Raw genomic sequence first — 14,578 nt, 5'->3', positions numbered from 1 at the left:
TCAGTCAGGCGCTACTGCAGCAGAAGGTACCGATTCGAGCCAGCCAGAGACGGGCCCGGGGGGCGGAGCCTGGGGTTCCCAGCGTGAAGCTTCCAGTGCCCTGTCCCAGCAGAGGCCTGGGCAGCCCTCGCCTCCTGAGGGGACCTGTGACCTTGAACACTGCGCACCGCCCACCAAGGAAGCTCCCTCGGGCCTTGCTGTCCACGCTTTTTATCAGGACGTAGCCACACGGACGTGCTCGACCACGTGTGTGCTGGCCTTGGCCTCCAGCCCCTGCGGGTCGAGCCGACACCACATGGCCAAGGCCCCCACCCTGCATCCTATCATGATCACAGACTCTTGGACGAGGCCCGAGACCCCCAGTAATCAAAGACCTTCTTGTCCGGGAGGACATTCCAAGGACTTAGAGGCCACGGTCCCGGAACCAGGGCAAAGGTCAGGCCTCTGTTTCAACAAGGTCTGTTCTTTCAAGCTCAGCAGTGAACGGTTAAGGCCGTTCAAGGTCACGCAGCTGGGGAGCCTGGATTCAGGCCTAGGGCTCCTGACTTTCAGGAAGGGAGAGTAAAGTATTGGTGAGCAAGGGAAGGGAGAGGAATGTGCAGCCTGCCCCGTCCCCCGAAAGATGCAGCTGGGCCCCCAAGGTCTAGCCCAGGGGTGAGACGATGGGGCGGTCTGTCAGAATGGATCACTGAGTGAGTAAACCAGCGAAGGAGTGAACCAACTGAAATGCTGGCATTCGCAGGACGGTGTTTGTTTCCTGTGGCGGCCGCAACAAATTAACACACACTCAGTGGCTCAGACAAGACGGGGTGATTACCTTGCAGCCCTGGAGGGCAGGGGTCCGAAGTGGGAGCCCTTGGGCTGAGGCCAAGGCGCCGGCAGGGCTGCCTCCCTGCTGGAGGCCCCAAGGGAGCATCTGTTTCCCAGACTTTTCTGGCGTCCGGGGGCACCCCCCTGCCTTGGCTCGTGGCCCCTCCTCCGACTCAGAGCCGGAGACGCTGGGCTCCTGCCTCCTCTTGCTCTGACTTCCCGCCTCCCCCCTTCTCTTATAAGGACCCTTGTGACTGCATTGGATGCACCTGGGTAACCCAGGCCCACCTTTCCGTCTCAGGGCCCTTGGCTGACTCACGTCTGCACGACCTCGTTGGCTGTGGAAGGGGGCGTATTCCGGGGCTTCAGGCACAGACCTCGCAGGGAGCCATTACGTTGCCTGCCACAGACTGCCCTGCTGCGACAGAGGGCGAATCAGTTCGCGTGTCCCTTTATCCAGGCTAAAGGACGATGCGTCGTCACTAAGGACGCAGAGCGTGAGAAATGCAGACCGGCACATGCAGGTCTACCTCTGAGGTAGCCAGCTAGGGCAGCGCGGCCCTCTGCTTTAACTAAACAAAGCCGCTGGGGGTAGTAAGTTACGTTTATCTGCAGAGGTAAAACGTGCCAGAGCCTTCATGGCACTAGCTGCTGCCTGATTTTACCACTCCTTCCTTCCGGTGAGTCTCCCGAGCAGCTCACCTCCCTGCAATGAGGTGCCAAGGAGAGGAGAGTCGCTCAGGGCCCAGCCAGACCACGTGGGGGCCCCTTCGGGCCGTGCGCCAGCCGCGTGGCCCTTTGCTTATGGCTTAGCCTCTCTGATCTAGGAATTCTCAGCTGCCTTCCTTGTAGATTGATCATGCGAAAGGAGTCACTTAACTCCCCAAAATGCCCCCCACAGCCCTCAGGATGCAGCCTAGCACCCGTACCCTGGCTCGTGATGGCCAGCCAGCCTGGTCTGGGAAGCTCCCACATGGCCAGACCCACGAGACCCACCTGACGTGGCCCCACAGACGCGCGCAGTGTGGCCCATGAGGCCCAGCCAGCCCCCGCGCGGCCCTCCTGCCGGGGCCCACAGGCCTGCATGAGCCGGCCCACCCGCCGCCTGTCCGGGGTCACGCCCCTCGCCCCCCTCCTGCCAGCCAACCTCAGACACCCCTCAGCTCCCCAGAGGCACCCCGGTCCCTCCTACCCCGGGCCTTGCCCATGCCTTTCCCTGCCTGAGACACGGGTCCTCCATCCCCTCAGGTTTGCTTGTCCTCATTCTTGTCTCCATTAAAAGTCGCTTTTTCAGAGAGCGCTTCTTGACCCCTCCCCAGGTTCCCAGTCAGACGCCCTGGGCTGCGCCCTCCCGAGGTCCGGCCGTCCGCCTGTGCCCTGCCCCGCCCCCCGCCCAGAGCCCACATCGGTGCTGGGGGGACGTGTGCGGGAACCCCCGTGGCGGCAGCGAGACTAGAATGTCTCCGCACCGAGCGGCAAAGGGTCCCTGCCGTCGGGGACGCGTCCCGGGAACCGCGGCCACGCAGAGTGACAGCAGTGCACCCTCCGGGTCAGTGCGCCGGCCAGAGGGCAGCGGCGGAGGCCGCGCTCGAGGAGCACACCGGGCTCTGCCCGTCTCTCGTCAGACCAGCGGGCTAGCCCGCCAGGTCAGAGGTCGGAGGTCAGCCCGCACCCTAGCACACCCTGCACCCATCTCGTCTCCGTGGCCAACACAGGCACATGACTGAACCCAAAGCTAAAGGACAGGAAGAACCTCCCCACTCCCCAGGGTGGTGGGGGGTGAAGGCCCTGCAGAGTCAGGGGACAGAGGCGGTGCCGGGGAGCGGGGGCGGCAGGAAGCCTGCTCCGCGCCGGGCCGTCCCCTCGCTCACTGCACCGTATTTCGCCGTGTAGCATGCTCTCCCGTGTGTAGCGCGCGCCCACGTTTTTGGCCCAAACTTCCAGGGGAAAAAAAAAAATCTTCTGTTTTAATTTCTTAATTCAATTATTTATTTATTTATATTTAGAAACAAAACCAATGACCCTATTCCGGGGTATTATTTTGCATACGGATATCGTTATTGCTTTCTGGAGTTACATTTTTAACGCAGATGCGTAAGTAAAAGAATTAAAAACATTCATATGGGTACGGAATTGGTACTACGCATGCATAAGGCACATCCTTATCTTTCCCTCAAAAATCTGGGCAAAAACGTGTGCATTATACATGGCAAAATACAGTAATCAACCCTCGAGGCAGATATTGTGCTCACAGATGTGCACGCCTCCCACAGATGAGAAAACGGAGACCTCCTTGTCCAGGCCCCAGCGGTGCGCCCCTCCCCCGCCCCAGTCTTTTCTCCGCTGGAAGCCCAGGGCAGGCGATCGGCCCCTGGGGCGGGGAGCCCCCAGGGAAGGCACAGAGGAGGGACGAAAGCTGGCCTCGATGTGGGTCCCCTAGGCCCCGTCGGAGGGGCAGTGCCGGGCCGAGGCCCGTGGCCAGCCTCCCTGCCCCCTCCAGGTCCTCACCCGTCGGTCCTGACCCGCGCACAAGCCCCAAGGCACGTGCCGCACGTTACTGCCGGTTCTATTTCAGGCCCGGAATAAATCAGTCTCCCAAACGAAATGCGTCAGCATTGAGCGGCCGCGAGCGGTGTGCTTTACGGCCTGTCAGAGCGTGTGACGGGGACTGCAGAGGTGGCTCTTTGCAGGGAGCAGTCAGGGCCCCCGCATTTTTTATTAGAAAGGGCCTAGGTTCATCAGCCATGTAGCGTTTACACAAGTTAACCTCTCTTGAATGTGTAGACCGCATATCTTTGTGGTTTGACGATCATGAAGGCAAAGGGAAAAGGTGGGTCCCCAGCCACTGCTATGGAATGATCGCGTCCAAGGAGGGAGAATCAATTTTAAAAGCCTGTCTCCTGGCCGGACACTGGGCCTTGCAGAGGCTGGAGGAAAATGTAACTCGGTCCCATGCGTTTAACCCGTGTTTCATTGTGACTTGTAACACGCATGAAGAAGCGGGCACGTGAAGCTGCGGACGGACACATGATTATCACAGCTCCGTCCAGGAACCGTCACCAGGTGACGGCAGGGGCATAGCCAGGCCCCCAGAAGCCCCCGCACACCCCCTCCTAACCCCAGGACCCCCCACCCATGGGAGCCAGATCCTGGCTTCTTCGAAAATCTGTCCCTTGCATCGGTACCGATGGAACCGTGTGGCCTGTGCTCCCGTGGGTCAGATTTCCTTCGCTCTTCCTGATACTTGTGACAGTCACCCGTGTTGTCACGCGTAGCAGTTCATTGTTCCCCATCGGTCTGTGTCAGTCCATCGTAGAAATGTGTCACCGTTGACCCTCTCCGCTGTTGACGGACATTGGCGTGGCTTCTTCGTTTAGACAGGTTTGCCTTCCGCGGACATCAGCCTTCCCGTAGGTGCTGCCTGGTGCACACGTGCGCGCGTGTCTCCTGGACAGAGACCGAGGAGCAGGGTTGCCGAGGTCAAGACTGTGTGGAGGTTCACTCCTCAGTCTCCATAGTGACTGATAGAGCCACCAGTTGGATTAGCATTTGTAACATTAGAGGTATTTTGGTTAGAATTAACATCTCTCCAATATCAGTGCTCCAGTCCAGAAACGTGGTATTCCCACTGCTGTTATTAAAGTCTTACTTAATTTTTCTTAATACTATTCTATAATTTCCACTCTTAGGTAAAATGTTTGCTATAGTTTCGTTTTTTTTCAGATTAAGGAATTTCCTTCCATTTCTGTTTAGCTAAGAGTGTTTCTTATGCGTGAAAATTAAGTTTTGTAAAATCTTTTTTCCTCATCTAGTCACATAATCACTATGATACTTTTCTGCCCTATTCTGTTCTTGGAGCAGATGACATTGATTTGAGCAATGCCATTAAGTGTATACAAATTTCAACTTTTACATCTTCCTGCTGCATTTAGCCTTTTAGCGTTACGGAGCAAACCCCTTTATTTCTAGTCATGCTTTTTTCCTCAGAGACTATTTCATCTACTATTCGTGTAGCAAAAAGTGACCTTATGTTTATGAGGTTCTGGTGATAGGCTTAGCCATTCGTTTTCAAAATAAATGTGCGCGAGCGCACCGGGGCTGGAATCGGCGGGCCCGGCCTGCGCGAGGCCTCCGCGGTGAAAAGGGGCTCGTGCTCGGCCTCTCTGCCGCCACACAGGTGAAGCCTCGGTGTCTCACCTGTAAATTTCTTTCATCAGTTTTGGGAAATGTCTAAGCCGTTATCACTGCAGATAGTGCTTCTACCCAGGCTCTCTCTTCTCTCCTTCGGGGAATCGAATTAAAAATGTTGGATTTTTCTCATTGCATCTTTTATGCCTTTATCTCCTCCGTATTCTCCATCCTTAGGCTCTCCTTACTTTGTCTGGATTTTCTCCTGATCTGTCTTCCAGCATACCAATCTTCTCTTCAGCTGCATCTAGCTGTACATTAGGTTCATGAAATTGGGCCACATTCTTTGATTCTAAAAAGGCTGATGGGTGCTTTTTACACCAAGCAGTGTTACTTTTTATAACTGCTGGCTCCTTGCTTTAAGGTGAAAGAGTGGCTCTGGCCTCCGTGAGCATGGGAAGCGTCCATACCCCAAAGTCTGTGCCTTGTTGTCGTGCCACTGTCTGGACTGCCTGTGGGTCTGACAGGTGACCCTGCCGTGTGGCTCTCTCCGGTCCAGGAGCTGTACCGCAGCACTGCGGGAACCTTCCAGACGCTCGTGGACGCCCTGTTCCTGCAGACGCTCCCGGGCGTGACCGGCCTGTCCCGGGACACGTGTGAGTACCTGAGGCAGGAGACCCAGGAGGACGCGGCGCTGCAGCTGGCGGAGTCGGACCGCTTCCGGAGACGGCAGTGGGAGCTGTTCCAAGAGCTCTTGGAACGGGACACGCAGGTGCGGGCCCTTGTACACCAGGGCGGGAGCCCGCAGCTCCGGCAGGCAGGAGGGACAGCGAGAGCCTTCGCTCACCGAGCCTCTCTAGGGCCTTCGCCAGGCGCTTTACTAAGGTCCTGGTGCCAGCCTTCGCCGCGGCCCTCTGTGTGCACGGGGCGGTGTTGGGGGCAAAGCCCTTCTGTCCTAGGACAGGGAGTCAGCAGATAACGCCTTCAGCTGATCCCTTGAGATTGAGCAAGGCCAGTAAAATCTGTTCTTTAGAAAGAAAGAAACGACATAAGGTGGTTCACAGGGCAGCGGGCGGGGGTGGGGGGCAGGCGGATTAGGGGTTCCGCACACAGGACTCCTGTTTTACAGTGAGTCTATTTCCTTATCAAAACCATGTATACAGCCCTGGCTGGGTGGCTCAGTTGGTTGGAGCATCGTCCCGTACTCCAGAGGGTTGCTGGTTCAATCCCCGGTCAGGGCATACACCTAGGTCCTGGGTTTGATCCCTGGTCAAGGCATGTACAGGGGGTAACCAGCCGACCTTGCTTTCCCTTACATCAGTGTTTCTCTCTCTCTTTCTCTTTCTCTCTCTCTCTCAAACCAATAAACATATCCGCGGGTGAGAATTAAAAAACATGTGCACTAGGTAGAATAATGGCCTGCAAGGATGTCCACAGCCTCATCCCCAGAACCCGAATATGGTGTCTGACAGGGCACAAGGGCCTCTGCAGGCGTGACTGAGGATCTTGAGATTTGGAGCTTATTCTACATTATCTGGGCAGGCCCAAGGTCATCGCAAAGGGCTTTGTAGGGACAGCTGTGGTTTGTGGACAGACCCCTAACCTTGGGAGCTGAATGCCTGGGTTTGAGCCAGAGCAAATCTACTCAGCCCCGCCCCCCGCCCCCGGCCCCTCCCCCGTGCTGGACTTGAAGGTAGAGGGAGGGTCCGCAAGCAAGCCCAAGAATGCAGGCGCCTCTGGAAGCTGACAAGGCAGGGAGAGGAATCTCCCTCTAGAGCTTCCAGAAAGAATGCAGGCTTGCTGGTGATTTGGCTTTTAGCCCCTGGAGCTCCGTTTCAGACTTCTGACCCCCAGGACTAGAAGATAAGTGTGTGTTGTTTTAAGCTAGAAAGCCTGTGGTAATTGTTGCAGCCACCCCAGGAGGCTGATGCACCTGTACATAAGCGTCTGCACCTTTGACAAAGGAAGTGGCAGGTGATATTCTGTAGCCAAGGCTCTGGCTGTGCTGGTGCTGCCTCTGAACGCTGCTCGGGGCGGGTTCCCATGGCCTGGCCCCCAGACAGGCTCTGTCCCTGGTGATCCCAGAGACCCAGCCTGAGCGCACTCGCCGGCAGCATTTGGCCAACGCGGGCCCCCTCCTTTGTGAAACACTTGCTGACTCTCTCTTGTCCTGCCGCCTCAATGGCGGCTCCTCGCCTCTCCCTGCCCTGTGAGCGCTGAGCGCCCCGGATGCAGCCTGCGAGCCGCCTCCCTGCCGGCGCGCCCCCTTGGTGTTCCCGGCGCTCACACACCACTGTGTTACTCTTCTAATGCCGCAGAGCAAACAACTCCAAACTAGCACCTAAAACAGCACACGTTCAGTCTGCCCCCGTCTCCGTGGGCCACGACCCAGGCCCAGCTGGGCTCTGGGCTTCTCCCAGGCACCAGCCAAGGCTGCCGCCGCCATCTCGCCTGGAGGCCCGACTGGAGACCAGTCGCTTCCAAGCCCTCGCGTGGATTCAGCTCCTCCGGGGTGGCCGGGCTGAGGGCCCGCAGCTCCCACGGCCGCATCTCCAGGCCAGAGCCCCTCACCCGTGAACGCAGCTCTCTGTGCGCTCCGCACGGACATGCGCGAGGGACAGGCACATTCAGTGTGAAACAGACCGCCCGCCCTGGCCAGGCTTCCTCGCCTTTCTGTTTATCCCTTGCCCTCTTTCCCCTCGCCCCCACCTCCAGGCGATGGGGATCGGTGCGGGTCCCACCTTCAGTCTCACCCAGACTGCCCCCCTTCCGTCACCTCCGCTCTGAGCACCCTGGTCTGGGCCCCTCTTGTCACTGGGCCGTGGCCCGCTGGTCTCCCCGAGTCTCCCTTGCCCCTGTGGCCTCTTCTCAACCCCCAGCCGGGGTGCATTTAACATATACGATAGGCCACGGATTGCTAAGATTTTAAGTATATTTTTATAGATTTTAAATATATTTAAACATCCCCAAACACATTTTAAATGTATATTGACATCCCAGAAATGGAGAGCGTCTTGATTTAATCAGCAGCGATTTTTCTCCCTTAGTGATACCTAAAATAACTGTGCATCTTATAATCCCTGGCATATTAGATTTGGTAAAAGACACTTTGTTGCATCATGTCCCTTCTCGGCTCAAAATTGCCAGTGGCTTCTCTTCTCATGCAGCTTAAAAGCCAGAGTCCTCACCGGGCCCTCCCAGGACCCGTGTGTCGGGACCCGGTCACCCTCTGCCCTCCTCAGTCCCCCTGCCGGGACCCGGTGTCCCTCCCACTCGCCGGGCACAGCCCTGCTGACCCGTCGGCCTCAGGTCTCCGCTGCCACGTCCATGGCAGTGAGGCCCCCCTTGGCTGCGGGGCCCCGCCCCCACCCAGGGCGCCAGCGTTTGCCTTCGAATCTGCCCCACCTACAAACCCACCTGTTGATAGAAGGCTGTACAACCAACCCTTAGCCGTACCAAGCACACACTCTCAGTTCCCTTTCCCTTCCTCTCCTTCGTCCACGAATGTGTAAAACAGTCGGCTTACCTGAAACCACTAAATGGCCTGGTAGCAGCCCCCAGGGCCGGCGCCCCAGCCCGCTGAATGGCTGCTGCTCCCGAACGTCCCTGAGTTTGCACTGGAGAAGGGCGAAGAGGCGGGGGCGGGGGGAGGGGGGAGTGGGCGGGGAGCGGACAGTTGCAGCACCATCGGGTCTGATGGCCTTGGTCCCCTTGACCGTCCTCGAATCCTGTTGCTGATTTTGCCTGCATTCTCAAAACTCACCCCAAAGACCCCTGTGTACCTTAGTGACAACGCGAATGTACCTTTTAGGGAATCCTGACTGTAGAATCTTCTAGGTTCTGGGTTCCCAAGCACATTGGCAGGTTGTGGTAGACTCCTCACAGCAGGAGCCAGGGACGGACTTTAACACCACACACAGTGTGGTCGTGGGAGATTAAGCCTAAGTGTTACAAGTTACAACGCCCAGAGCGGAAGTCTAGGCGGCAGCGCAGGCTGTGGTCTAGCTGAGTTCTGTGTGCAGCCTGCGCCCTCTGCAGGCTACTGAGGGGAGCGCCCTCCGAGCAGCTAGAGTGGGTGAAAGGAAAGGACTCGGCGTAATGACTCCTTACCGAGCTTCGGGCTGGAACTCAGTCTGAACTGCGTGCACGTTCTCCTGATGGTACGAAACAGTCAAGGAGGGCACAGGAGGGCCACACAAGACTTGGCCTCAGGGAAGGGCAGACCTAGATGGAGTCCCTGCTCCACGTTTGGAATGTTTAACTAGGCGGCCTTGGGCCTCACAGGGGTTTCCCACAGAGAAGCCCATGTGGGAGATGCACTAACACCCGAAACTACGAAACGCACAGGGGCAATCCACCGTGGGAGTCAGCACACTCGGCGCGCACCGAGTTCAAGGCGCAACGAGCTCCCTGAGAACAGGGAGAGAGCAGAGCGCCGTGGGCACAGGCTCAGAGCCGGAATGGATCTGGGCCGGTGACTTACCATTTCTTACCCTCCATTACCTCCTCAGTAAAATGGGGCTGGTCATACGTACTTCCTAGGGCTGTCTTTCATGGGAGCTTTTAAAACACCTTCTTGGAGGGTAATTTTCATACGTTATTGTATGCGTGCGGTTCAATGGTTCTTAGTAAGCTAACCCTGTCCCCCCGTCCGGGGCGCAGGTGTGGATGGAGGAGCAGGCCCTGTCTGACGTGCTGCAGGCGCACCTGCACGAGGACCAGCGGAGCATCGCCCGCCAAGGGCTGGGCCGGCTCGGCGGCCTCAGCGAAGAGTGAGTACAGCTCTCGGACGGGGCGGGGCCTTGTGTCCCCTGCGGCGCTCCATGCCAGCCCTGGGGTCCCCCGCCACTCACAGGGTGGTTTTGAAACCAACCACGTTGTAAAGACAGGGAGGGGGAGAAGTAGGTTTTCGGTTGTGAGTACGCGAAACACAGAGCGTATCCTTGCAGTGGTGTTTATTTGCTATTGTGTTATCACCCATCCAAACAACCGTGAAGCTACCTTGGCCGCGCCCCGAGTCAGTGTGGACGGGGAGAGCGCTGCGCGCCCTGGGCACAGGCTCGGAGCCGGAATGGGTCTGGGCCGGTGGCTTACCATTTCTTACCCTCAATTTCCTCATCAGTAAAATGGGGCTCGTGATACGTACTTCCTAGAGCTTTGAGGGGAGCTTTTTTTCTTTCCATAGGAGCTTTTAAAATGCCTTTTTGAAGAGTAATTTCCATACACTATTTTCAGTGTACAATTCAATGGTTTCGGGTAAATTTACAGATTTCTGCTCCATCACCATGATCCAAATTCAGAGCAGCTTCCTCACACCCAAAAGACCCCCCGTGCCCGTTTTCAGCTACTCCTCGTTTATCAATAAACCTGTATATTTTTGTTGCATATTTTTGCTGTAACTATTAGTATAGTATGGTTTTTCAAATTGCTACAAATTGTTTCTTTTCCCTTATTTCATACGCGAAAAATCATCTCGCTAGAACTGTTTTTGTGGTTGCCCGGCCTTTGCCAGGGAGCTGATTCGTGGGTTCAGCATGAGGCAGGTGGATGGGTAGCCGCAGCCCTGGATGGCGCAGGGGAGCCCCAGGCTAAGGAGACAGACTCATGCACAGGGCACAGCGGGGACCCCTGGTCACCGCGCTGAGGACAGTAGAGAGCCATTTCCCCTGAAAACCTGTGCCTTTGAGCTATGCTAATATTTAATCCATTTATGTCTAATGCAAACCCAAACGTTCATATATTTGGGGTTCAGAGCTATCTTCTTACTGTTTGTTCTACATTTGTCTCTGCTGCTCTATGTCCCTTTTTCTCTCCATTCTTGCCTTCTTCTGCATCAGTGTCTTTGTCATGCTATTTTCTCTCTCTTTTGACTTCTTAGCTCCCTATTCTTTTACTAAGCTTTTAGTGGTCCAGGAATCTTTAACGGCATCCTTAATTTCTCACAATCTAATATGTATTAATATGTCCCTTCTCCCTGGACAGAGCAAACACCTAGACGGCCTTGGTCCCCTCTGTTCCTCCCTCAGATCAGGCCTCTCTCGTTGTATATTTTTCCTCGATATACTTTCAACCCCAGGGGCTATTACTGTTTTGGGCTGTCACTATTCATTGGGACTTGCTCACATACTTACCCTTCCCATTGCTCTTGATTTTTTCCTGTATCTTTAAGCTTCCACCTGGATGATTTCCCTTTGCCTGACCTTCTTGTTCCTTCAGATCTGCTGGGGACAATTCTCTCAGGTTTTGTTTGTCTGGAAATGTCTATCTTACCTTTATTGGGGTGGGGGGATATTCTCATGGGGTATGAAATCATAGCCTTATTGTTGTTTTAAAATACTTTTAAATATATTCTATTGTTTGTGCTATTACAGTTGTCTCACTTTTTCCCTCTTCACCCCGCTCCACCCAGGCCGCCCCTCCCATAATTAGTCTCTTCACGTTGTCCGTGTCATGGGTCCTTCATGTATGTTCTCTGGCTGATCCCTTCCCCTTCTTTCAGTCCGTCCCCACCTCCCCGCTCCCCCCTGACAGCTGTCAGTCTGTCCCAGTTTCCCTGCCTCTGGTTCCATTTTGCTTGTAGTTTATTTTGTTCATGAGATTCCTCTTACAAGCGAGATCATGTGGTATTCGTCTTTCACCGCCTGGCTTACTTCACTTCGCGTGATAGTCCCCATTCCCATCCACGCCGTTGCAAAAGGGAGGAGCTCCTTCTTTCTTTCCGCTGCGTAGTGTCCCCTTGTGTAGATGTATCAGTTTGTTTTTTACAAAGACAACCTGTTGTCCTCTGATTTCAGTTGTTTCTGGCTCCTTTTCAAATTCTCTTTTGTTCTTTGGTTTTCGTTGGTGTATTATACTATTCCTAAACATGTGTGTGGTTTTGTGTATCTGTGTTGTATGTTGAATGAATCTGTTGTGCTCCTTGAATCTGTGATTTGCTGTCTTCCATCAGTTTTTGAAAGCTCTCAGCTATTCTCTCTTCAATATTTCTTCTGCCCATTCTCTGCCTTTGTGCCGAAGGCAGGCTCACGTGCCTCCGAAACCGGGGACAGGATGTGATCAAGTTAAAAAGATCAATAAAAGGACAGATGGCTGAATAAAACCCTGGTGTGCACCTGTGTCTGAGAGGACAGGCAGCAGGAGATGCGATGACGCCAACCTACCCCCTCTGGGAGACCCTCTGCAGGGCGTGACTCTGGGCATCTCTTGATAGCTCAGCGTACTCAGGTTCTGCAGAGACAGGGCCAACGGGGGTGTGTGTGTGTGTGTGTGTGTACTTATCTATATATCTATGGATGGATGGATGTATATATCTATCTATCTATGTATTATGTATCTGTACCTATGTACCTTTCTATCTATGTATCTATGTATCTATACCTATAGAGACAGAAAGAGGGGAGAGAGGAGCTGAGAGGTGGCAATATTTGCAGCTGGCAACTTGGAGACTCGGAAGAGCCTGTGCGTAGTTCCAGCCCCAAGTCTGCAGGTCCAAGCGCCAAGCAAGCTGGTGGCGCCAGGTCCAGTTGGGAAGCCAGCAGGCTCAGGATGCAGGAAGAGCCAATCTCTAGTTTGAGTCCTGGGGCAGGAAAAGGTGAAACCCCAGCTCAAGACGGTCAGACAGGATCCCAGCCTTCCCTTTGCTTCGGGCGTCAGCTGATCGGACGAAGCCCACACATCCTAAGAAGGGCACCCCGCCTTCTCGGGCTGCCCATTTAAATGTGGCTCTCACCCAGAGACACCCTCGCAGGGATAACATTAGATCCGATGTGCGGGCAGCGGGGGCGTGGCCAAGGTGACTCATGAAGCTGACCGTGCCACTCAGAGTGGCCAAGAGCTGACCCCCGCCCCCGCCCCTCTCTCCCCCAGGTCGGCGCGGTGCATCCTGCAGGGGCACGACCTGCTGCTGCGCTCGGCCCTGCGGAGGCTGGCCCTCCGCAGCCAGGTGGTCGCCGTGCTGACGCAGATGCGGCTGTCGGGGAAGAAGGGCCTCCTGCAGGAGCTGCGGGAGCAGCTGGCCCTGGAGCAGGGCTCCTCCCAGTGTCTGGACGAGCATCAGTGGCAGCTGCTCAGAGCCCTGGTGAGCTCGCCCTTCCGACCCCTCCTTCCCCGCCCAGCGGACGCTGCTACCCTCATTGTTGCAGGGAGGGGGCAGTGGCAGCTGCGGGGGCTGTGGTGTGTGCTGTCGTGAGAACTACGCTGCAAGTGCGTATGAAGGCAGCGCGGAGCAAGGTGCAGTCGTCACCAGGAGATCGGGAAAGGGGGTCCTGTAGTCTGTTTTAACAGATCCAAAGACAGACCCCAAAATTACAGGGCTGGGATTCAACCCCAGCAGCTGACTCCGGGCCCCAGGAAGCCACGCAGCTGGGGGGGACAGCGGGTGTCATCAGCGAGGGGCAAGCTCACACCCTGTTTCGCTCTGCCCGGGGGAGCCTGGTGGGACGCAGGCAGCCCCTCCTTCCCTGACTCGCAGCCCCACAAGCAGAGGCAGTGCCCGGGGCCCCGCAGGCCCCACTGTGGCTTCTGTGATGTCCCAGGTTATCCTCAGACTCCGATCTGGCCTCAAAACCCAGCTCTGCTGTGACTTTCAGGAAGTTACCATCTCTGAGCCCCTGGGCCCTCCTCACATCTGGCGTTCAGGCCTACACAGTGTTCAGGAAGAATGAGGAAGCTCTTGTATGTGGGACAGACTACAGATGGCACTGGGCACACCGTTGGCACTCAATAAATGCACTGGGTGGAGGGGGTACCTTCAGACACCTAGCTCCTCCACTGCGTTGGGCTTTGCACTCCAAGAGGCCGCCGCTGCCGGCCGCTCTGCCTCCCTGCCCCCAGCTTCGTGGGCCCTGGGAGGGCGGGCCCCACGTCCCCGTCCTGGCTGGAGCTCCGGTACCGGGCAGCGACGTGAGCTCGTCCCTTTCCTGGCCCCATCCCTCCCTGCCCAGGAGGCACGCGTGCTGGAGGAGACCAGCCGGCTGGAGGAGGCAGCGCAGCAGACGCGGCTGCAGCTCCAGCAGCAGCTCCTGGCCGAGGCCGAGGCGGTGGGCCGGCTTCTGCAGCAGCACACGCAGCGGGCCGTCGGGCAGGGGCTGCTGGGCCACGCGCGGGCCGCGGCCACCCGGAGCCGGGCCAAGGACCGGGAGGACTTTAAGGTGCGTGCCACCCCCATCCCCGGAGACCCGGGGGCAAGAGGGTTGGGGTGTGTGTGAGGTAGGGGCAGACGGCAGGTCTTGGAGGAGCAGCCAGCTGGGCACTGGTCTGGGCTGCACCCTCCTAGGGGCCTCCGGCCTTTTGGAGGTTACCCATCATTTTACAAAGTGAAGGACGGTAATCTTTAACCTTGGGTGTGACGGTAACCCAGGCCCCACGTCTCCAGGGATGGGGCATCTCAGCACTTCCTCTCTTTTCTGCTTTGGGGTGGAAGGTGTATCCTGGAGGAATGCATATAACTGCAAGTAACAGAAAGTCCTACCAAAATGACTCAAATATAGAAGCTATTCATCCCATCTAACAAGAATACATGGACTTCCAGGCACAGAGGCACTATGATGCGACCAAGGGCCAGTTCTTTCTGATTTGCTGTTCTTAGTCTTAGTGTGTTGCCTCATAGCCTCAAAATGGCCACTGACGCTCCGGACATCAG

The 14,578-nt window shown here is 56.3% G+C and overlaps 1 protein-coding gene across 1 annotated transcript in view; it reads left to right on the top strand.

Moving 5' to 3' along the window:
* EVC (EvC ciliary complex subunit 1) overlaps positions 1-14,578 on the top strand; it is a 41,891-nt gene that overhangs the window by 21,854 nt on the left and 5,459 nt on the right. The window contains exons 12-15 of the mRNA XM_054582229.1: positions 5,498-5,710; positions 9,601-9,710; positions 12,805-13,015; positions 13,881-14,087. Of these exons, the coding sequence (XP_054438204.1) occupies positions 5,498-5,710; positions 9,601-9,710; positions 12,805-13,015; positions 13,881-14,087 (741 nt within the window). The remainder of the gene's footprint in view (positions 1-5,497; positions 5,711-9,600; positions 9,711-12,804; positions 13,016-13,880; positions 14,088-14,578) is intronic.

The sequence above is a fragment of the Pteronotus mesoamericanus genome, unplaced genomic scaffold (genome assembly GCF_021234165.1).
Source record: "Pteronotus mesoamericanus isolate MK-2021 breed Mesoamerican mustached bat unplaced genomic scaffold, CSHL_Meso_final contig_68, whole genome shotgun sequence".
Taxonomy (NCBI): domain Eukaryota; kingdom Metazoa; phylum Chordata; class Mammalia; order Chiroptera; family Mormoopidae; genus Pteronotus; species Pteronotus mesoamericanus.
Note: the sequence above shows the minus strand (reverse complement) of the source record. Positions and strands in the feature narration are given on the sequence as shown.